This window comes from Oryctolagus cuniculus, chromosome X (assembly GCF_964237555.1).
Source record: "Oryctolagus cuniculus chromosome X, mOryCun1.1, whole genome shotgun sequence".
Taxonomy (NCBI): domain Eukaryota; kingdom Metazoa; phylum Chordata; class Mammalia; order Lagomorpha; family Leporidae; genus Oryctolagus; species Oryctolagus cuniculus.
In genome coordinates, this window is record NC_091453.1 from 1,587,242 (window position 1) to 1,611,622 (window position 24,381).

The following is a 24,381-nucleotide window of genomic DNA, read 5'->3' on the forward strand; positions in this document are numbered from 1 at the left end:
TGGGTGGAAAAGGCTCCCAAGGACCCTCTGCCACCACCACAGTACCCCCGACAAGACAAAATGTGTACCTCCTACAAGGCACAAGAAAAAAGAGCCTCTTACTTTATGATTTCACTAAAAGGAAAAAAAAAGCAACTCTAAAATTCTAACTTTTAAGGCTATTGTGTCTATTCTTGCAAAACCCGAAAAGATATCAGACACATACTGAGAATGGATTTTTAATTACCTTGGGGACATACTAATATTGCTATTTGAAATACACAATTTAGCACTTAAAGTTTAAAATGTGGGTCAGGATACAGGCTCTCTTTGAACAACCTATTTAGATTTTGATAATCTGTTTTACTCATTTTGTACCCTTTTAGGAGATCCATTTGTAATTCCTATAAGAAATATTAAGCAGTCTAAACAGTTCTGAAAAGTGTATGAAAATCATTTTTAACTTCAAACCACGTGTGCTCCCCACCTCAGGCTTAAGGATGACAGCTTCTAACAATTACATTATTGGATGAATCTTTTGTACTTTAGTCCACTGTTTTCTTTGATGCTTACTGTGTTCATCCTTTTCAATATTGGAAATTTCACTTCAAAATTGTATTAGCCATTATTAAACGAGTGAACCAGAAAACACAATCTATGTTTCAAATCCCAACATCTCTTATTTCCCAACATCTCTCATTATTACATATTCAGACCTAATTTTCATTCAAATACAGGAGAGACTTCAAAAAGTTCATGGAAATGGAATTATAAGATTATTTTGGCACAAAAATTTTGAAATCATAGTTTTTTTCAGAATTCACATTTCCATGAACTTTTGGAAGACCCCTTGTGTTAACGATTGAAATAAGTATTTTAAAAAAATGAGTAATGTTTTTTATCAAGAAATTACAACTTCCAAAAACTACAAAAAGAAACAGATGAAAATATTAAGAAAGAAGGGAAACAAAAAAATATGCTCAAGAGATAAAACATGGCCGGCGCCGTGGCTCACTAGGCTAATCCTCCGCCTTGCAGCACCGGCACACCAGATTCTAGTCCCGGTCAGGGCGCCGGATTCTGTCCCGGTTGCCCCTCTTCCAGGCCAGCTCTCTGCTGTGGCCAGGGAGTGCAGTGGAGGATGGCCCAAGTGCTTGGGCCCTGCATCCCATGGGAGACCAGGAAAAGCACCTGGCTCCTGCCATCGGATCAGCGCGGTGCACCGGCTGCAGCGCACCGGCAGCGGCGGCCATTGGAGGGTGAACCAACAGCAAAAAGGAAGACCTTTCTCTCTGTCTCTCTCTTTCACTGTCCACTCTGCCTGTCAAAAAAAAAAAAAAGATATAAAACATTTATAAAGTTCTCATCATATACATCAGCCATTGCTGTTTTACACAAACAAAATTGTCACTGTCTCCTCCACACAAAAATCCATCAAAAATATTAAGGCCATATTGTTTTCATAGTCTATGATTTTGCTGTATCCTAAAGTATAAAAAGCAGGCCTACCTACCCTTTTAATCTGAAAGTTATCTTCCAACATGGTACTTAGGACATTGTAGGACTTTGGTGAATATTTATTCAATGAATTCATAAATAGATGTTGCTGGGGAACTTATATTCTTAATTTATTATTTTTAAATTATTGTCAGAGACTTTATATTTGTGAATTGATAATCTTATAATCATTTCCCAACAACACAAGTGTATAGGATAAATATCATTGCAGGCATTTAGGCAGCGACTTAACAGCTGGAAGCACTGTAACTATCTGTCTCTCTGCTTCTCAAATAAAAATCTACAAAAAATTTAAAGCGATATAAATCTCAATTTGTTAACACATTAGTATGAACTAGTACTCAAACAGTACTTTACACTTTGTGTTTCTGTGTGGGTGCAAACTGTTGAAATCTTTACTTAATATATACTGAATTGATCTTCTGTATATAAAGATAATTGAAAATGAATCTTGATGTGAATGGAAAGGGAGAGGGAGCAGGAGATGGGAGGGGTGTGAGTGGGAGGAAAGTTATGGGGGGGAAAAGCCATTGTAATCCATAAACTGTGCTTTGGAAAATTATATTTACTAAATAAAAGTTTAAAAAAAGAAACATTGCCTTAAGAAAAGAAAAAAATATGAATATTATTTAATGAAAAAGCAGGTTACCAAACAACAAATCTATTTAAAAGGATCAACTGGAACAGTGTGTTTGAATGAGTTCATTTAAACAAAACTGTAAAAAGAATCATAATTGTATCCAGTCACTGTTAGCATGCAGAGGCACAGATGGACACATGTGATGTGAACAGTGGTCACCTCCAGATGGTAGAATTGCAAGCTATGCTTTGGTACCTTCTTTACACTTTTCCGATAGTGTGACTTTTCTGCAATAAGTAATTTACTTTCCTTTTTTGTTAACAGAAACAACTTTTCTTACAGTGGACAAAAAAAGATACTGCTTCTACTAGTCAATGAATGAAAATGGGTGATGCTTTATTCTACATAGACACTGGTGAATATTATTTGTTCCCTGCTTAGGTGAACTGGGGCTGGACAGGAGGGCAGTGAGATATGACAAGGAACACGAAGAGCAAGTCTGTATTATATGTGAGGACACTGTAGCTCCAACTTCAACATGTGTTGCTCGGTGGGAAAGACCCATAATTTTTACAGAGGGCACTCAAGTCAGAATAGAAGTAAAACACTCAGGATCCACAACAAAGCTTAAACGTTTAAGGGGACAAATAAAAAGCTTCCAAACTCCCAACAACCAGCTAAACTGTGAAGAATGGTATCTACAATAGCTTTTCATTTCCTGATACACATGCATTTCTAATTAAAATAATTGCTAAGAAAGGCAATTTCCATGCTGTTGGGACTGAAACTCCTCTCTGAATTCTCAAAGGGGTCCCTTTCAAATCATATTCATTTCCATCCCCAAATATTTTTCAGTTATCTAAGCCTATGGGCTTTCAAGTTGCTAACAATCAAAAAAAAATGTCAGGGAACCTTAAAAAGTAAATTGTGGTGAATATGATTCATTTAAAATTGAAAATGTAAGCAGACATCGAGAGGGTTTTTTTTTTTTTAATGGTTTCAGGGAATGATTTCAATACGGTTTCTGAAGGATTGGGAAGACAGTTATCATTCCCTTTCTTCTACTTCGGCAGTGTGGATGTTCTCTTTTTTCCTGGTCATATAAAAGTAAGCATCATTTTCCCCAACCTAAATACTGAAAAATCTGAATTAGAGAAATCTGACAGAGGAAGCCTTACTGAATGCATAATGCCTACCTTTTACTGCTGAAAGCAAAACCTATACTTTTAACCTCTGGTGTATGTGGGGTGGGGGAGGGAATCAGAAACCACTGACCTTTTATTTATCATAATATTTTATTTTATTTATTTTTGCTAAATGCTGCAAATTCTAGACTGAGATATTATGTATCAATTAGTGTTTGTAGAGGATTTTTCCTAACTCCAACAGTACTTCTGAGAGTTGACACAATCCAGATGATTTTTAGGGCATTACATAATGGCAAACACCTGGAGAGCTGTCGTGGGTGGTTGACGAATTGTGAGTGTTATGTTCAAACTCAAGAGCTGCATGTGTCTAATTAAATAAGAACTCTGTAATCTGAAACAGGTGTTTTCTTAAAGCTTCTTGGTCCCACTTCCTTCTTTCCTCCTTCTAGTCCTTTCCATAAATCTTTACCAAATATTTTTGCTTTCGTGTCAGTTCTTATTTCCTTGTGTGCGTGTGTTTGGGGGAGGAAGAGGACACAAACTTAGAACAGTGATGAAAGAAAAGCGTCACTTGCCATGTGAAATTTAGGAAAGGCACACCTTAAGGAGATATAAAGGGATTGTGAAGAATTACAACACGGGAGATAATACTATTTACTCTTTGTTTCTGGCTGATATTTAGAAAGAAGAGTGTGAATAGCTCAGTCAGTGGGAATAAGATGTTAAGACTCTTTAAAGCAAAAAGTTTATATTATTGAAAAAAATTATGTTTTCCTTTCATTTCCATTTGTCCTAAAAATAGTGGCTTTTTCTCCCTATGGGTAGCTGAGTAGGAAAAAAACAAAACAAAAACATGACTTGAGGTCATGGCTGATGAGAGATGCCAGCAAGGAACATATTGCATAATAGAAGCTTCTAACTGGTCTTCAAGGACAGAAACACGATGTCTGAAACCACACAATTATGGACCTAAGTTTTTTTTTTTTCCAAAAATAGCTGAATAACTTGAGCAAGCACTCAGAAACCTGGAAAATCACCCCATGGAAGCGACTCATCCAATACTGACCACACATACATCCCTTCACAAGTACCAGAGGCAGTGTTAAGAAAAAGGGAAAGATAACCAACGTGGTTCAGGCTCAAAGGGGCAACTCCAAGGATGTTAAAGCTCCGCTGGGTCCTGCCTTGACTCTTCCTGCGGCCACCCTGCAAAGGTGCTGTTTCAGGAACTCCTGCTGCGCTCACTCCTACTGCCTGGCACTGCCTCTGGAGCCCTGGTCAGTATCTTGGGTCCACCACTGCTGGCTGTGAGATGTGGGGCAAAGCCCCTTATCTTCTTGGAGACTGGGTTTCTTCCTGTACAAAATGGACCTAGGCACATAGCATATGCTCAGTAAGTTCTGGGATTAACACATCCACAGCCTCCAAGGGCAGAGTGCTCACTCACTGGTCCTCCCTCAGGTCCTCACTTCTGGTTCCTGCAATCCACGTCGCTTGTTGCGAAACGTGGACCTCAATCAATATTTTCTAGCTCTGAGAACAAAAGTCTTTTCACCATCCCATGCTGCCTCACAAACACCGGCACCAGATGCCCAGTAATGTAAGTGTTCTGAGTACTGTGCTTGCCTCTAAGGAGAGAGCTGATGGGAACTGCAAGAGAGCCAGGCCGTCAGTGGGTTAGCACAGGTGACAAGGGGCTTTTGCTGATTCTGATGGCCTTGGGATTCCTGGAGGAAGGGATGAGGTTGATGCAGGGCTTGGAAGCCGCAGGATCCTGAGAAAGGGTGATCATGGGATCCTTCTTTGGTGTGGATACGGAAGAGTCATACCCAACAACGAACAACCGACTTATTTTCCTCTTTCATCTTTATGTTGTTCCATTCTCAAAGTCTCCCAAACCTGCTCATTTTCCATTCTCTCTGACCAAAGTTTCTGACATGCACATCAAGTTCTGTACAATGATATTCCTGGACCTAACTGCTCAGTAAGACGAATTAGACACCTTTAGAACCTCTGGCTGCTTCTAGAACTCCTGAGACAGGAACTATTATTTCCTCTTCAAACTCAGATCAGAATTCAACATTGTAGTGAATCTCTCCAAACTACCCCTGGTTCCTCATGTAATCCATAGCCTGGCTTCCTAACTGGCTCTACCTACATCCTGTAAAACTTTGGTCAAAGTGTTCACTTCCATTGTTCTGTCTGCCTCAAAGGAGTGGGTTGCCAACATCTATGACTACCCAAATTTCCCATATGCAAAATTCTGTGTGCATCCCCCACGGATGTTAGTTAGCGCTACTGTTGCTTAAGAGCACCCTCTGCTGACCCAAATGATGTATGCTCACAGTTTTTTTACAAAGGGATCTCACCCAACCAGGTGTAAAAGAGTACTTCAAAAAGTTTGTGGAAATATTTTAAATAAAAAGATGGAAAATGGAGCAAAGCAAATAAGCAGGAATGTTAAGTACTGTAACACTGTCATGAAAATATCAGTAAGAAGCATGGTAAAAAACATTTTGTAGAACAGTAAAAGTCTGCATACATTCATGTATCTTTCAAATTATTTTAAATGTATTGATTGCTAAGTCAACTTGGAATTGCTTAATCATAAAAAAATCAATAATTCCTCAAATGTCTTTTGAATGTGTTTTACAATATCAAGTTGTAAGATTCTAAATAAAAATGTGAAAAAGGTCACAGAAATCTAAAGATAAGTTTATTTTTATACAAAAGTACTCTTGAATGTCTTGCTAATAGATGCACTGATAATGAACTATGTCTTCTAGAACATGCATGGTGTCTCCGGAGTGGACACAGTGGCAGGCTACCATCTAGCCACCAAGGCACCAGCTCTGCTGTGGAACAGGAGGAAGTCACTCCGATAGCTCAGTCTCCAGGTCAAAGTTCTCCAGGCAGACACCTGAGCAAGAAGGGCCTGGCTGAGCCTGTCTGCAGGCATGGGCCCGAGCAGGGACAGAGCGCACAGGCCTCCTTACACAGGGACAGTCTGAGGCCTGGTGTCCATTTTCTTTTTGCTTTAATATTTTGCTAAAACTTCATTTTAATACTTAAGTAAGCACATGATACTGTGAGGAGTAGATGGTTAGTAGGTAGTCAGGGTGGTCCTAATGGAATTGGGGGTGTAAAATATTTGCTTCCTTCCCCCCAAAAAAGCTATCTCTAGCAAGAACAAACAGGCCATCCTAATACTTTCAGAATCTCCAAACTTACCATGAGGATAGCAAGGGCGCTCTACTGAGCTCACAGCTTATGGTGAAAACAAGTTCCTATCCCACCCTTCTGGGTGGTCTTTTCTTTTATCCAGAGCAGGCCAGACAGGATGGAGAATTGTAAGTCAGGTCTTTTGATGGGTTTTGTCCCTGCCCTGGTAACTGAATGCCAATCTGATTGTCAAGCTGGTGTTTTTTTTGTTTTTTTTTTGTTTTTTTTTTTTTTTTTCATTTGAAATTGTTCTTAAAAACCCCAGGGGCTGGCGCTGTGGCCTAGCTGATAAAAGCCACCGTCTGCAGTGCTGGCATCCTATATGGACAACAGTTCGAGTCCTGGCTGCTCCACTTCTGATCCAGCTCTCTGGGAAAGCAGTGGAAGATGGCCCAAGTCCTGAGCCCCTGCACCTGCCTGGGAGACCTGGAAGAAGCTCCTGGCTCCTGGCTTCGGATGGGTGCAGCTCCGGCCATTGCGGCCAATTGGGGAGTGAACCAGTGGATGGAAGACCTCTCTCTCTCTCTCTCTCTCTCTGCCTCTCCTTCTCTCTCTGTGTAACTCTGACTTTGAAATAAATGAATAAATCTTAAAAAAAAAAAGTGCTACGAGGTTCTTCGGGTTTTTCCTCCCTTGGAAGCCCCCTCCATGCCACTCTGACTGGAGGTCTTTGACTCTAATAAATCTTTGTAAATCTCTCTGCTTCCACTTGCAAATTCTTCCATGTAAGGCAAAGAACCAGGGTAAAAATAATTTCTTCACCGCTGTTTTCCTGTAATAATACCTTTTAGGGGAATATGATGATGATGATAATTCCTTGATTCAATTCATTGTAGAGACTTAATTTCTCAATCTCAGCAAATACAGTCACTGTAATTATTATTGGACCACAGTTCTGTGATTTTGGACTTCAAGAAGCAATACAGTGTTTCCAATAAGGAGATCTGAGCCAGGGATGCCAACTCTGTCTCTCTTTTGTCATTAATTTTGGAATAATTTTAGACCTATAGAACAGTTGTAAAGATACTACAGAGTTTATGTGTACCCTTCACTTGGCTTCTCCTGTTGATGCAGTACATAATCCTGCACGACTGTGAACACAGAAACCGACATTGATTCATTACTATTTTTTCACAATGTGAAATGTTTTTAAGTTTTATTTTTCACCAACACATAATAATTACACAAATTTATGGAGTACAATATGATGTTTTGAACATTTGCACATTCATAATAATCAAGTCAGAGCAATTAGCATAACTGTCATCTCAAATACTTAGCATTTCTTTTGTGAAAAGAACATTAAAAAATCCTCTAAATATTTCTCAGATATGCAATACATTGTGGTTAACTAGAATATTGCTCCTATCTAACTGTAACTGTATCCTTGACCAGATACGTTACTGGTCACTGAAGTAAATAAGGTAGATGTCACCAGTTTTCCCATCAACGTCTTTTTCTGCTCCAGGATCCATGCCATCATCTCTGCTCAGTTTCTTCTGAGACAGTTTCTCACTCTTTTCTTGCTTTTCACGAGTGTGATCATTTTGAAGAGCACTGGTGAGGCATTTTATAGAATGCCCCTCAATCGAAGGAAGGGGTGCAGATGTTCAAATTTATATTGTAAAAGGGACAAACCATCTATATGGTCATGGTTTCAGAGAAGAAAGACTATTTTAGCAGCCAAAAAAGACAACAGCAATATCTAAATAAAGAATAATCTTTTAAATAAGGCAAAATTTTTAAAAATTTATTTGACAGAGTTAGACAGTGAGAGAGAGAGAGACAGAGAGAAAGGTCTTCCCTCCATTGGTTCACCTCCCAAATGGCTGCCATGGCCGGAGCTGCGCCGATCCAAAGCCAGGAGCCAGGTGCTTCCTCCTGGTCTCCCATGCAGGTGCAGGGCCCAAGGACTTGGGTCATCCTCCACTGCCTTCCCGGGCCACAGCAGAGAGCTGGACTGGAAGAGGAGCAACCGGGACTAGAAGCCAGTGCCCATATGGGATGGCGGCACCACAGGTGAGCCACGCGCCGGCCCCTAAATAAGGCAAATTTATCTATGGGGAAGATCTGCTGCTTTGTTAATCTTTCTCTCTCTCTCACTTCAGCTTGCACAGGGAAAATGTCTTCATAAAGTCACAACCAGGAAGTTGGGCACCACCCAGAAGGAACACAGTGGTCATGCCTTTCCTACCTTCAGGGAGCTACCACTCTAGCAGGAGATAAACCGTAAAAATGTACAGACAAGTGAGAGCTGAGCAGAAGCAGGCGCACCCCAGGGAGACTGCAAGAGAAAGATGACTTCTGGCGGATTCTGCTGAAGAACAGGAGGAAAGGAAGACTACTTCCCACGAGTGTCCTCCAGGTGGGCCTGAAAAGCCGCAAACACTGGGGCAAAGCGGGTGGGGCGCTGGGGCCAGGCGTGCGGGGCGGGGGGGGGGGGAATCCCACAATTCAGCAGTTAGAGCAGGAATCTGTTAATTACCATATAGCCAGATGGCGAATGCTCTCCTTGAGTCTAATACGAAGTTAAATGCTGTCCTTAAACATCCAGGTACAACCAAATCACTCCATTGCCTCATTGTACAAGTTCGGAGCAGAAATGAGAGCATTACTGTGCACTAGCACATAGGAGAATTCCAATCTCTGAACCAGGAAAGCATGAGGTTCCACACAAGTGAGCAGCAGCAGCATGGGGGTGTTCAGAGTTCTGTGATCTATGTCATTCAAGCAGTGTCATTTCTAATAATATTAAACATAGTTTACTCATCTGACCCTGTCAATGTACTTAAAGGTACCATGCGCATAGCAACTTAGTTCCAGAGAGAAGGCAGTAAGTGGGGAAGTGTGTCCCTGGGCTCAGGCGGCCTGCTCATGCTGCTCTGTAAGGGCTGTGTGAACTTGGGAACTCAGCACTTCCCCGAGCCTTAGCCTCCTCATCTGTAAAATGGAATGATAACAAGCCCTGCTTTTTGTGAGGCTTAGAGGCTATGCACTCCTGTAAACACATGAGGCTTCTCAAAACCGGACTGAATAGCACTGCAAGGCAAATTTCCTTCAAGTTTGCTTTTATATAGTCAGGCCTTTCATCACAAGCCTATTCACTGGGTAACTCTGAAGGAGCTTCCTAACAGTACCGAGAGTTGTGGAAGGCTTTCTACCATGTAATGATCGACGCTAACTTACCGTGGACTTACTTTTAGTCTTCTTTGAAAAGTAATATTTTATATTTGGTGAAATAAAATATTGCTTTAACGACTGATTTATAGTCATAATTACATCTTCTCCTTCCTCGGAGTTTTTTTAAATGTATTTATTTTATTTATCAGAGAGAGACAGATGGACAGAGGTCTCCAGCCTGCCGGTTCATTCCCAAAGTGCCTGCAACAGCAGGAGCTGGGCCAGGCACTCCATGCAGGTCTCCCAGGTGGATGGCAGGGACCTGACTACTTAAGCCATCACTGCTGCCTCCTGTGACGCACATTAGCAGGAGGCTGGAATCAGAAGAGCTGGGACTGGAACCCAGGCACTTTGATACGGGATATAGGCCTGCAGAGTGCTATGACACTAACTGCTGCACCAACCCCTCTCCACTCCCAACGCTTTTACTTAAGAACTCTAGGAGGTTGCCGACGCCGCGGCTCACTAGGCTAATCCTCCACCTGCAGCACCTGCACCCCGGTTCTAGTCCCTGTCGGGGCGCCGGATTCTGTCCCGGTTGCTCCTCTTCCAGTTCAGCTCTCTGCTGTGGCCTGGGAAGGCAGTGGAGGATGGCCCAAGTGCTTGGGCCCTGCACCCGCATGGGAGACCAGGAGAAGCACCTGGCTCCTGGCTTCAGATCGGCACGGTGCACCAGCCGCAGTGGCCATTGAGGGGTGAACCAACAGAAAAGAAAGACCTTTCTCTCTGTCTCTCTCTCTCACTGTCCACTCTGCCTGTCAAAAAAAAAAAAAAAAAAAACTCTAGGAGGGGCTGGCGCTGTGGCAGAGCAGGTTAGGTTAAGCTGTGGTCTGCAGTGCTGGCATCCCATATGGGCGCTTGTTAGAGTCCCAGCTGCTCCACTTCCAATCCAGCTCTCTGCTATGGCCTAGGAAAGCAGTAGAAGATGGCCCAAGTCCTTGGGCCCCTGCACCCACATGGGAGACCCGGAAGAAGCTCCTGGCTCCTGGCTTCAGATCAGAGCAGCTCTGGCCGTTGCAGCCATCTGGGAAGTGAACCATCGGATGGAAGACCTCTCTCTCTCTCTATGTCTCTGCTTCTCTGTAACTCTGCCTTTCAAATAAATAAATAAATCTTTTTTAAAAACCTCTAGGAATGCAGTCTTTGTTTTGTTTTGAAGTCCTTATACTTCTTTTTTAAAATATTTTTTACAGTTTTTGTTAATATAAAGAGAACAGATTTAGTGTGGCTCATAGATATAATTCTAAGAATACAATGATATTTCCCTTCCTCCCTCCCTCTCTCTCTCTTAGGAATGTAGTCTTCAAGACACAAATTGATTGTAATTTTGTGGATGGAGAAATTTTTTCAGAATTTATTTGCACTACTTTTGAAGAAAATTCAGTTGAACTATTGTTTTTGCTCATGGGATCTATACTTGCTGACTGAGACCAGGATTTAATTCTTTTCCTGCACTCTGGCCTGAGCACTGAAGGATTTTAGCCACATTGCTGGCCTACCCACTAGATGGCAGTAGCACCCCTCAGTTGTGACTACCAACAATGACTACAGAAAATGACCCAAGGCGGGTAAAATCACCCCCAGTTCAGAACAGTAACATTGACAGTACTCTACAAAAACCAAACTTTTAGGCTAAAGGTGGTGCTACTTTAACACAACTGTGTTAACTTGGGAGTTTCAAGATGTAAAATACCGGCCGTTCATTCGTCACTAGACCTCAAATTCGGCAGCGAGCTCAAGTTTGGCCCCAGCAATTGCCCAACATACATCTTTAGATCTCCTCAACCACCCCACCCCACCCCACCCCACCCCACCCTTACACAACCAAGTTCCAAGTCCAACGAGACTACTCCCCGTTTCTACTATGTCCCCAGACCACGCCCTCGACCTCAACCTCCACTCTCCAGAGTCAAACCTCACTTACTCCTTAAGCCTCACTAACACGCCACACTGCTGTCAGAACCTTAGCAGTGGTACTCTCTCCCTTACATCGTGGAGCCTCTTCAACAGGACCTCTCTCATTCCTCCTTAATCATTTTCTAATTCTCACACGAAATCTACCCCCTTCTAACTTCTAAACTCAGGGGCACACACACTATGGGCAGGGAACCATAGAGGAGGAGAAAGCGATGCTTTTCTGTTGAGCCAGGGACGTTGCTGAATGTCCTACAACGTTCAGATGGAAGAGCTCCCTACAGCAAGGAATTATCGTTTCAAAGTGCAAGCATTGCTCGGGTTGAAAATCTCCAATTTAAACAGCCCTTGAATAATGGATATTAATATTAAATTGTTCCCAATATTTGTCTTTATAAACAATGCTGCATAATATTCTACCTTCCAGATATATAATAATTTCCTTCTGTATAATTTCCAGATATATAATCATTCCCCTATTATTTTGAACACTTTGTTCTTTTTTATTTTTAAAAATTGTACTGGGAAAAACATTTCGATAATAAGCCTTTGTCCTTATGCTGGTTTTTTTCCAGGAAATTATTACATTCATAGAAGTTGGATTACTGTGTTAAAAGGGAATAACTTTTTTCTCTGGAATTATAGGGGTTCTGAATGCCATTATAAATGGGATGTTTTCCCACTTACATCTAGTTATTTTATACAGGTGAGTGCTTGATTTTTGCCTAGTTGTTTTGTATCTGGCCAGTTATTAAGAGGTTTTGGTTGACATTCTTAGTATGGTGATGCCAAGGAGTATCTTCGAGATAGAGGTGGCTTTAGCTTCCTTCCCATGATCTGTTAGCTTCACCCCAAATCAACATACACACTAAAATCCATGTGCTTCACTGTACCCACAATTGCAGGATACTAAACCACAACATGAGCCCCCACCTCCTCCAGTCACATCACCAACCAAAGCTGGATTCAGCCACTTTGGGTTTTCTTTTATTATCATACTACCGACCAATAAATAAGTTCCACCTTCCTTTCCAACAGTTATCCCTCTTATTTATTAATAGGACTGAAGCTTCCAGAGCCATGTTTCATGGTGCTGGTAGACAGTCTTGCCTTCTTTCTCATGTTGACAGGACACTGGGTTCTATCTCAGTGTTAAATATGACAGGCGAGGCTCTCCGAACAACAGTCTTTCTGATGTTGAGAAAGTTCAGTGAGCATCGCATCCTAGTTTTTCTAGAGTGTTTTCTTTCTTTGCAAAATGGAAGCTGAATTTAATCAAGCCTCTTTTTTTCAGTCTTGATGGTATGGTTTGCTTAATTTTTTTCTTTATATGGTTTGCTTTTGAAAGTGGTGCACAGCCAGCCAGAAAAAACAGGCTGTGGGGGAGATGGGAGGTTTGAATCCGGTCATAAGTTTTAGGTGTGAATCACCACAACCTTTCCCTTCCTCTCCAGGATATTGTTCAGGCATTGCCTGCAAATGCTGCTGGCTACCAACCAATAAATATGAATGCAGCTTTTCTGCTGGGCACACCCTTGGAAACAGGGCCGTTTTGTTCTCCTGAACAAAATCGAAGAACCTGCTGGGGCTTGTAGTGAAAAACCCTTAAAAAACACTTCTCAGCCTAATAATGAACATAATGGACAAAGCCATCCTAAAATGTCCCTGTGAAGCAGGCATGATGGTTAACTCCTAGCCGTTCTCAAGTTTAAACAAGCAGGAGTGACCAAGCATTCCAGGGTTCCCTGGAACACAGCGGCTCCAGTGCGAAAACCTGCAGTCTCAAGGCTATAATGGAAGGGCGGCTTTGACAGGCACAGGTGAAGGCTTCCTCAGTGGTGTGTGGACGCTAAGTAGCTCTATTTTTTTAGCCGAACTATAACTTGGCAGGGCTTGCTCATTTTTCAGATGGTTCATTGTTTCTGATCATTTGTAACTGCCTGAAACAAATCATGGTATCAGGCCTGACCAGAACAGGGAAGTACAAGATCACTAGGCCCTTTACCCCTCAGGCCTTTGGAAAACAATCCTCCTGGCAGGAAATATTGAAGGTCTTTCCCCCTTTGTTTTGTGAACGCCAGCTGTGCCTCCTTTCCCCAGGGTGTGCCTTCTTCCTCAATTTTCAGGCAAGCTTGTAACAGAAAATATATAGCTATCCAAATCTAAGCGTTAAGTTGAAAACAACGAGTAGCCATTGGCTCAGAAGAATCAGGTTCTCATTCTCATTTATCTTTTTTTTTAAGCCAACCAGAACATTTTGAGGTTTCTTTTATTTTTTTTTTAAAGATCTTACTTACTTATTTGAGAGGTAGTTACAGACAGCGAGAGGAAGAGACAGAGAGAAAGGTCTTCCTTCCGTTGGTTCACTTCCCAACTGACTGCTACAGCTGGTGCTGCGCCGATCCGAAGCCAGGAGCCAGGAGTTTCTTCCGGCTCTCCTACGCAGGTGCAGAGGCCCAAGGACTTGGGCCATCTTCCACTGCTTTCCCAGACCATAGCAGGGAGCAGGATCGGAAGTGGAGCAGCCAGGACTCGAACTGTTGTCCATATGGGATGCCGGTGCAGCAGGCGGAGGATTAACCCACTGCGCCATAGCGCCAGCCCCTCTCATTTACCTTTAGAAGCATAATATTTCTGGTTTGGAAGGTCATCTAGACCCACATTTCTCACATTTCAAAGTGAATGTGATATGGGCTCCGGTTCTAGTCCCAGCTGCTCCTCTTCCGATCGAGCTCTCTGTTATGGCTTGGAAAAGCAGTAGAAGATGGCCCAAGTCCTTGGGCCCCTGCACACTCGTGGGAGACCCTAAGAAGCTCCGGCTCCTGGCTTCAGATTAGTGCAATTCCAGCCATTGCATCCAATTGGGGAGTGAACCAGCAGATGGAAGATCTCTCTCTCTCTCTCTCTCTCTCTCTGCCTCTCCTTCTCCCTCTGTGTAACTCTGACTTTCAAATAAATAAATATTTAAAAAAAAAACAACAACAGTGCCCAGCATTGCTCTGGCCAGCTGCAGCGGGGAATGTGCACATTGGGCAACTCTTGTGTTTTCCCACTCTGTACATGTCCATGAATTACCAGGAAAGCACCACAAATACTGGTTTGGGGGTTACAAATAAATGTTAGTGAGTAGCGGAATTTGTGAACACAGAATCCAAAAGCAATGAGGATCTACTGTAAAGACAGATAACGTTTTAAGGAGAACTCTTAACCCAAAGCCAAGGGCCAAACACCAGTATTTGACAGCTGAACTCCACGGAGCTGTTTAAAGTGAGTGCCCTATGATTTATAAAGCAGCTCCCCATAAAAGATCACTATAAGGGAAATGAAAGCAACATGTTTCTTCATTCGTTTTATTTACTATATTCACCGTACTTAGTGAGAACCATCTCTTGTAATTATCCAATTAAATCCAGCCAACAGTTACCAAGGATCTCCACATGAAGATACAGTGAGGTGTGGGATGTTATCAGTGGAAGCCGTTTATAATCCACTTAAGTGTGTGAGCAGGGCTGGAGGCAGTTCCGAATCCCAACACAAGACAAATAGAACATGATCAAGGCCACTCTACAGGTGACACTGGTAAAAGTATACTATTATTGAGACCAGACAAAGGAGAAAGTGTGTCCTTTTGGGACTGTCTCAAAAAACAACCAAAAAACTCCATGGGGCTAGTGATATCTGAAGGCACCTTGAAGGATTACTAAGATGGCAACTGAAATTATTGGACACATGGCCAAGTGCGACTTGAGCAAGGGCACAGAGGGGAGGCATTCAGGGAAGAGGGTCCAAAGCCAGCACAAGTAGGGTCAGTGAAAGCAACAGCACTCAACACTGGGGCACCCAGACCTGCCAGCAGAGGAGAAGTGGAAGGTGAATGGCTGAATGGGGAAGGCAGGTGCATCCAGCTACCCTGACTCTGTTTCTAGAAGGCTCTTGCTTCATTCTACTTTGGCACTGCAGTGGTGAACTCCTTGCCTGTTGCTCCTTTACCCCCTTAACTAAACTGCATACGGAAGTCAGCAGGGATCACACCGCCTTCCTTAGCTTCCCTCCCTCTGCGTTCTACCCACACTCCCCAACGCATACACCCTGACATACAAGAGATTACCCTGCACCAGGTTCTGCATATCACCAGCCTTCAGAAAATATCTAAATATTCACTAATTGGCTTGACAAACACGCTAAGCCTTCAACAAGCCATGGTCTGCTTCCTAACAATACAGGTGGTCGCAAGCAGCTGGCTCAACTTTCTTTTTTTTTTTTTTTTTTTTTTTTGACAGGCAGAGTTAGACAGTGAGAGAGACAGAGAGAAAGGTCTTCCTTTTTTCCGTTGGTTCACCCCCCAAATGGCTGCTACAGCCGGCGCGATGCGCCGATCTGAAGCCAGGAGCCAGATGCTTCCTCCTGGTCTCCCATGGAGTACAGGGCCCAAGCACTTGGGCCATCCTCCACTGCACTCCCGGGCCATAGCAGAGAGCTGGCCTGGAAGAGGGGCAACTGGGACAGAATCCGGCGCCCCAGCCAGGACTAGAACCCGGGGTGCCAGCGCCGCTGCTCACTAGGCTAATCCTTCTAACTAGGAAGTAACTGTCCCTGTGCTTTGCTAGAATATGCGTATTTGTAGAGACTGGTAATCTTCGAAAGTGCCACAATATTATATTACTCAGTTCTATTTCAGTTCCTAACTGAAACCGAATATTAGTGTTCAGCATAATCTCTCAATTTTGCTATTAAACTTGTAAATGAATGTGTATGTGGCCATAAAATCTTATTTTTAAGGCCATGTTGTATCTCAGTTCCTGGATTCTACAATTCCTCAGAACTTAGTACAAATCCTCAGATTTCTTGTATTATTTGGGGGAAGTATAGTTTTATATCACATGAGGTTAAATATTTCTGAATAGTCTCACACAGAAACAGCTTTTCTACATAACATTATTTTAATGACCTCTTAAATAGTTTTATATCTCCAATTATTTCAATTCTAAAAATTTTGAGGAGCCAATTCTTGCTCTTTACTAACTGTTCAAAAAGGAATGCCTCCAGGGGTACAAATTCAAAAAATACTAAAAATGGCAAATACTTAAATTAAAATAAACTCTTGGAAAATAGATACTATATTATAGTAGACAACCTATAGCCAGCAACTTATAAATTAATTTTAGCCTATTACACATTACCTCTAAAATTGAATTTTCTATTAAAGTGAGGGGCAACTTTTAAAATACACACTTTTGCAGTCAAATAGCTATACTTACTGTTTCAAAACCACGATGAGGGTGATCAGGAAATCCACCTGGTCTACCGCCTTTAAATTCATCAAGCAGTAAAAATGGATCCAGATTTTTTAACTGAAATAAAAATAAAATTCAGCAGCTTAGACATGCCTTTAAAGCCAGTCTACCAGGCACTACATTCATGAACAGATCTGGCAAAACTCATAGAAAACTATATAGCCAATGGGAAAAGTTTTTGCAATGAAAATCACTTTCAGACAGAACTCCTTAGACACAGATATACTGAGTATGTCAGAGAGTTGACGTTTGGAGAACTATTTTGTGATCTAAGATATAAACAGTAAAGTACAAACAAGATACCATCTGTATTCTAACCGGATTCATAATCTCATGGGGGACAGGCTACATTAATTACAGTATGTCATGATAAATGCCCTGGAGGAAGACAACTTTACACCTGAGAGTAGGGTGGTATCAGGGAAGATTCTACTAGGGAGTCAATTGACCTGGCTCTTTTTTCTTGAAGACTTATTCATTTATTTATTTGAAAGAGTTACAGAGAGGGAGATACGGGGGAGAGTGAGAGTGAGAGCGAGAGAGCGAGCGAGAGAGAAAGAGAGGAAACCTTCTATCTACTGGTTCACTTCCCAGATAGGCTAAGCCAAAGCCAGGAGCTTCTTCCAGGTGTCCTATGTGGGTGGCAGGGACCCAAGTATTTGGACCATCTTCCACTACTTTCCCAGACCATCAGCAGGGATCCAGATCAGAAGCGGAGAAGCCAGGACACAAACCAGCGCTCAAATGGGATGTTAGCATCACAAGTGGCAACCGTACCCGCTATGCCACAATGCCGGCCCCTTGGCCTGGGTCTTGAAACATATGTAGGAATTAATCAATATCAAAGGGAGAGGAGGAGAATGAAGGCTACTCCAGGTAGAAGAATGGAGAAACAGATTGGCATGCTTTAAGAACAGCAAGGAAACTACTTTACTAGGGCGCACGATGAGCATGGAATTACGATAAGAGATGGTCAAAGGCCAAATCTTAAAGGAGTTTGGATTTTTTTATCCTGAAGCTGATGGGTTTTAATGAGGGGTTCAGACAATCAGATTTAGAAAGATGACTCTGGAAGATGGTTTGGGAAGGGAAGAAAGGAGACAAAGCAGTATTTAGAAGGCCATTTCAATAAGTCTGCGCAAGGCCAAAGGCCAGAACTAAGGCAAGAACAGTAGTGATGGACAATGGTTGAGTGACTGGGTAGATACGTACGAAGCAAAAAGAAAGAGCATTTGATGACTCCCACATTTCTAGCGATGGTGCCTGGGAAGATGGTAGGGCCATTCAGTTGCTCTGTTGTAACAGAGGAAGCAGCCTTGAAATTGCCATGGCAACTTCATTTGAGGTCACCTTGAGTTTGAGATATCTATATAAACGTTATCTGTATGAACAGAACTCATTCAACGTACCCCATACTGTGCAATGCAAGACAGCAACTTAAGACACATCTCAAGCTCAAATGGGAGGTAGACACAGATCTGCTGTCATCAGTATATCTATGATTTTCTTGGTTACTCTTGGCCATTTGTTGTTCCATATACATTTTAGAAAATTCATCAGACTGTAGGAACAAAAGTGTTGGACCTTTTGATTGGAATTGCCTTGCATCTATGGCTCAATCTGGCAAGAATTGCCATTTATATAATACTGAGTTCCCTATTTAAAAACATGGTTATTTAGGGCTCGTAATATGTTTTTAATACTTATAATTTCCTCCATAAACGCTTTGCATATATTTAAAAATGGTTTCCTAACATACTTTTTTAAAAAAAAGATTTATTTATTTATTTCAAAGGCAGAGATACAGAGAGAGAAGAGACAGAGAGATCTTCTTTCCACTGGTTCATTCCCTAACGTCCACAACAACCAGGGCTGGGCTAGGCCGAAGCCAGGAGCCTGGAGACTCATCCAGGTTTCCCACGTGGTTGTAGGGACCATCTTCTGCTGCTCTTCCAGGTGCATTAGCAGGGAGCTGGATTGGAAGTAGAGCAGCCAGGATTCAAACCAGCGCCCATTTGGGATGCTGGCACTGCAGGCAGAGGCTTGGCCCTCTACGCCACAGCACTGGCACCCCTACTCCAATATATTTTTAATAGTGTTATTGTGGGGAGCAACCAGACTAGACTGAGTTACTGGAATTAAGACTTATTCTATGCATCTGCTCTCCCACAATATGGCGCTGGGAGAGAAGTAAACAGCTTCCGCACAGCTGCCTCCAGTTCAACTAATAAACTGTAGGACTTGCTATTGATTGGAGGAGAGCAGCGTACTCGGCGTGTGGGCAGCCGAGTTAGGATTGGCGGAGGAGGACTATAAAGGAGGAGAGAGACGGCATGCACCAGGAACATCTAGGGGGAACATCTGAGGGAACACCTGTGCAGCCCCCGAGAGAGCCGGCCGGCGGTGTGCCGCTCCCCCGCGGAAGTGGGGAATGTGGCAGGGGGAACCGCCCTTCCACGGAGGTGGAAGGGTCGGTAGCCAACCCGGGAAGAACCAGCAGCAAACCCGGGGAGGGCCGAGCAGATGAAAGAACAACGCAGGGTCCTGTGTCGTTCCTCCACGAAGACGGGGAGCGACATAATGGTGCCGTGACTCGGATATGAAGCCTAGGCAGGGTTTAGTGTCGCTCCTCCACGAAGAGGGGGAGCGACATAATGGTGCCGTGACTCGGATATGAAGCCTAGGCAGGGTTCAGTGTTGCTCCTCCACGAAGAGGGGGAGCGACATAATGGTGCCGTGACTCGGATAGGAAACCTGACTCGGATAGGAAACCTGACTCGGATAGGAAACCTAGGACGGATAGCAAACTTAGCAGGGAAGAAACGGGAAGAATTGGGAAAATATCGGAGAGAGAGACTAGCAAACAGCCTAGGGAAAATACCGGAGAGAGAGACTAGCAAACAGCCTAGGGAAAAGCCAAACGAAAAGGGTGCCGGAAGAAGCTATTGAAAGCCTAGGCATAGATTCAGATATGGACTACAGGGGGAAGCTGGGAGAAATCTCTAAGGTCTAAGGTCGAAAGTGAAAGCTAGAACAAACAGACTCGGACACGGACTGTGGGGAGAGGCCAGGAGAAATGAGGGAGGAATATTGTTGGAAGAAAACTTAGGGAAACATACCGGGTAGAGAAAAGTGTTAGGGAAATTGAAGCCGTGGGGGGCAGGCCGAGGTGGACACGAAAGCCACTTTGGGATTCTCAAGTTAGCCCGGGAATAGGGGGCGAAAAGTTGAAACCAGAAGCTGAAACGTAAGCCAGATTGGGATCCGTCTGATTAGCCCGGGGAGCAAAGGACGGGAAGCCAAATCGTGGGGCGGAGACGTAAGCTGGGTTGAATTCGCCAGGCTAGCCCGGGGAACTTAGATTGAATGCTAGTGGCGGACACGTAAGCTACGCTGTGTGACTCGCGGAGGCTGCCGTGCGCAGAGAGAGCGTGCGGGGCACAAGTAGATAGGGAACGGGGCTGGCGTAGGCCGTGGTGCAGACGCGAAGGGCGTGGAAAGCGGAGCCGCGCAGATGAGAGAGGCGCTGGCTGAAGCGGCGCAGAGCCGGGAAGCTGCAGGGATAAGAGAAATAGAAGTTTAGAAGCAAAGTGAGAGAAATAGGAATGCTGGAAGATAGAAGTAAAATGGGAGAAATAGGAATGCCCGGAGATAGAGAAATAGAGAAATAGAAAGGCCTCCCTACAACACTGCAATGTGAGAGCTTGGATTCGGTCTGCCTGATTAAGTGAGGCGATGAGCACGATGAGCACCTGCGGCGGCTAGCAGCTTATGCGCCGCAGGTCACCGAAGACAGGCACGAATTAACATCAGTAAGGCCTCCCCACAAAAAGGCAATGAGAAGGCTTGGATTCGGTTTGCCTGATAGGGCTTGTAAGCCCCTGCAGGCTCGACCAGAGCATGCGCTGCAGGGCACCGAACACAGGCACGCATCAGCACCTAAAAACCTCCTCACAACATGGCGAAGAGAGGACCCGGATTCGGTTTGCCTGATTGATAGGACTTGTAAGAGCCTGTGGCAACTCTAGCAAGTAGAGCAGAGTGTGTGCCGCAGGACACCGAAGACAGGCGCGTATCAACGCCAAAAAATAAAAAGAAAGGGGGATCTGTGGGGAGCAACCGGACTAGACTGAGTTACTGGAATTAAGACTTATTCTATGCATCTGCTCTCCCACAATATGGCGCTGGGAGAGAAGTAAACAGCTTCCGCACAGCTGCCTCCAGTTCAACTAATAAACTGTAGGACTTGCTATTGATTGGAGGAGAGCAGCGTACTCGGCGTGTGGGCAGCCGAGTTAGGATTGGCGGAGGAGGACTATAAAGGAGGAGAGAGACGGCATGCACCAGGAACATCTAGGGGGAACATCTGAGGGAACACCTGTGCAGCCCCCGAGAGAGCCGGCCGGCGGTGTGCCGCTCCCCCGCGGAAGTGGGGAATGTGGCAGGGGGAACCGCCCTTCCACGGAGGTGGAAGGGTCGGTAGCCAACCCGGGAAGAACCAGCAGCAAACCCGGGGAGGGCCGAGCAGATGAAAGAACAACGCAGGGTCCTGTGTCGTTCCTCCACGAAGACGGGGAGCGACATAATGGTGCCGTGACTCGGATATGAAGCCTAGGCAGGGTTTAGTGTCGCTCCTCCACGAAGAGGGGGAGCGACATAATGGTGCCGTGACTCGGATATGAAGCCTAGGCAGGGTTCAGTGTTGCTCCTCCACGAAGAGGGGGAGCGACATAATGGTGCCGTGACTCGGATAGGAAACCTGACTCGGATAGGAAACCTGACTCGGATAGGAAACCTAGGACGGATAGCAAACTTAGCAGGGAAGAAACGGGAAGAATTGGGAAAATATCGGAGAGAGAGACTAGCAAACAGCCTAGGGAAAATACCGGAGAGAGAGACTAGCAAACAGCCTAGGGAAAAGCCAAACGAAAAGGGTGCCGGAAGAAGCTATTGAAAGCCTAGGCATAGATTCAGATATGGACTACAGGGGGAAGCTGGGAGAAATCTCTAAGGTCTAAGGTCGAAAGTGAAAGCTAGAACAAACAGACTCGGACACGGACTGTGGGGAGAGGCCAGGAGAAATGAGGGAGGAATATTGTTGGAAGAAAACTTAGGGAAACATACCGGGTAGAGAAAAGTGTTAGGGAAATTGAAGCCGTGGGGGGCAGGCCGAGGTGGACACGAAAGCCACTTTGGGATTCTCAAGTTAGCCCGGGAATAGGGGGCGAAAAGTTGAAACCAGAAGCTGAAACGTAAGCCAGATTGGGATCCGTCTGATTAGCCCGGGGAGCAAAGGACGGGAAGCCAAATCGTGGGGCGGAGACGTAAGCTGGGTTGAATTCGCCAGGCTAGCCCGGGGAACTTAGATTGAATGCTAGTGGCGGACACGTAAGCTACGCTGTGTGACTCGCGGAGGCTGCCGTGCGCAGAGAGAGCGTGCGGGGCACAAGTAGATAGGGAACGGGGCTGGCGTAGGCCGTGGTGCAGACGCGAAGGGCGTGGAAAGCGGAGCCGCGCAGATGAGAGAGGCGCTGGCTGAAGCGGCGCAGAGCCGGGAAGCTGCAGGGATAAGAGAAATAGAAGTTTAGAAGCAAAGTGAGAGAAATAGGAATGCTGGAAGATAGAAGTAAAATGGGAGAAATAGGAATGCCCGGAGATAGAGAAATAGAGAAATAGAAAGGCCTCCCTACAACACTGCAATGTGAGAGCTTGGATTTGGTCTGCCTGATTAAGTGAGGCGATGAGCACGATGAGCACCTGCGGCGGCTAGCAGCTTATGCGCCGCAGGTCACCGAAGACAGGCACGAATTAACATCAGTAAGGCCTCCCCACAAAAAGGCAATGAGAAGGCTTGGATTCGGTTTGCCTGATAGGGCTTGTAAGCCCCTGCAGGCTCGACCAGAGCATGCGCTGCAGGGCACCGAACACAGGCACGCATCAGCACCTAAAAACCTCCTCACAACATGGCGAAGAGAGGACCCGGATTCGGTTTGCCTGATTGATAGGACTTGTAAGAGCCTGTGGCAACTCTAGCAAGTAGAGCAGAGTGTGTGCCGCAGGACACCGAAGACAGGCGCGTATCAACGCCAAAAAATAAAAAGAAAGGGGGATCTGTGGGGAGCAACCGGACTAGACTGAGTTACTGGAATTAAGACTTATTCTATGCATCTGCTCTCCCACAATATGGCGCTGGGAGAGAAGTAAACAGCTTCCGCACAGCTGCCTCCAGTTCAACTAATAAACTGTAGGACTTGCTATTGATTGGAGGAGAGCAGCGTACTCGGCGTGTGGGCAGCCGAGTTAGGATTGGCGGAGGAGGACTATAAAGGAGGAGAGAGACGGCATGCACCAGGAACATCTAGGGGGAACATCTGAGGGAACACCTGTGCAGCCCCCGAGAGAGCCGGCCGGCGGTGTGCCGCTCCCCCGCGGAAGTGGGGAATGTGGCAGGGGGAACCGCCCTTCCACGGAGGTGGAAGGGTCGGTAGCCAACCCGGGAAGAACCAGCAGCAAACCCGGGGAGGGCCGAGCAGATGAAAGAACAACGCAGGGTCCTGTGTCGTTCCTCCACGAAGACGGGGAGCGACATAATGGTGCCGTGACTCGGATATGAAGCCTAGGCAGGGTTTAGTGTCGCTCCTCCACGAAGAGGGGGAGCGACATAATGGTGCCGTGACTCGGATATGAAGCCTAGGCAGGGTTCAGTGTTGCTCCTCCACGAAGAGGGGGAGCGACATAATGGTGCCGTGACTCGGATAGGAAACCTGACTCGGATAGGAAACCTGACTCGGATAGGAAACCTAGGACGGATAGCAAACTTAGCAGGGAAGAAACGGGAAGAATTGGGAAAATATCGGAGAGAGAGACTAGCAAACAGCCTAGGGAAAATACCGGAGAGAGAGACTAGCAAACAGCCTAGGGAAAAGCCAAACGAAAAGGGTGCCGGAAGAAGCTATTGAAAGCCTAGGCATAGATTCAGATATGGACTACAGGGGGAAGCTGGGAGAAATCTCTAAGGTCTAAGGTCGAAAGTGAAAGCTAGAACAAACAGACTCGGACGCGGACTGTGGGGAGAGGCCAGGAGAAATGAGGGAGGAATATTGTTGGAAGAAAACTTAGGGAAACATACCGGGTAGAGAAAAGTGTTAGGGAAATTGAAGCCGTGGGGGGCAGGCCGAGGTGGACACGAAAGCCACTTTGGGATTCTCAAGTTAGCCCGGGAATAGGGGGCGAAAAGTTGAAACCAGAAGCTGAAACGTAAGCCAGATTGGGATCCGTCTGATTAGCCCGGGGAGCAAAGGACGGGAAGCCAAATCGTGGGGCGGAGACGTAAGCTGGGTTGAATTCGCCAGGCTAGCCCGGGGAACTTAGATTGAATGCTAGTGGCGGACACGTAAGCTACGCTGTGTGACTCGCGGAGGCTGCCGTGCGCAGAGAGAGCGTGCGGGGCACAAGTAGATAGGGAACGGGGCTGGCGTAGGCCGTGGTGCAGACGCGAAGGGCGTGGAAAGCGGAGCCGCGCAGATGAGAGAGGCGCTGGCTGAAG

At 45.0% G+C, this 24,381-nt stretch overlaps 1 protein-coding gene across 1 annotated transcript in view; it reads right to left on the reverse strand.

Moving 5' to 3' along the window:
* The window catches only part of PIR (pirin), a 96,787-nt gene that overhangs the window by 66,432 nt on the left and 5,974 nt on the right, over window positions 1-24,381 (reverse strand). Inside the window, exon 3 of the mRNA XM_002719917.5 lies at window positions 16,800-16,892. Within this exon, the coding sequence (XP_002719963.1) occupies window positions 16,800-16,892 (93 nt within the window). The remainder of the gene's footprint in view (window positions 1-16,799; window positions 16,893-24,381) is intronic.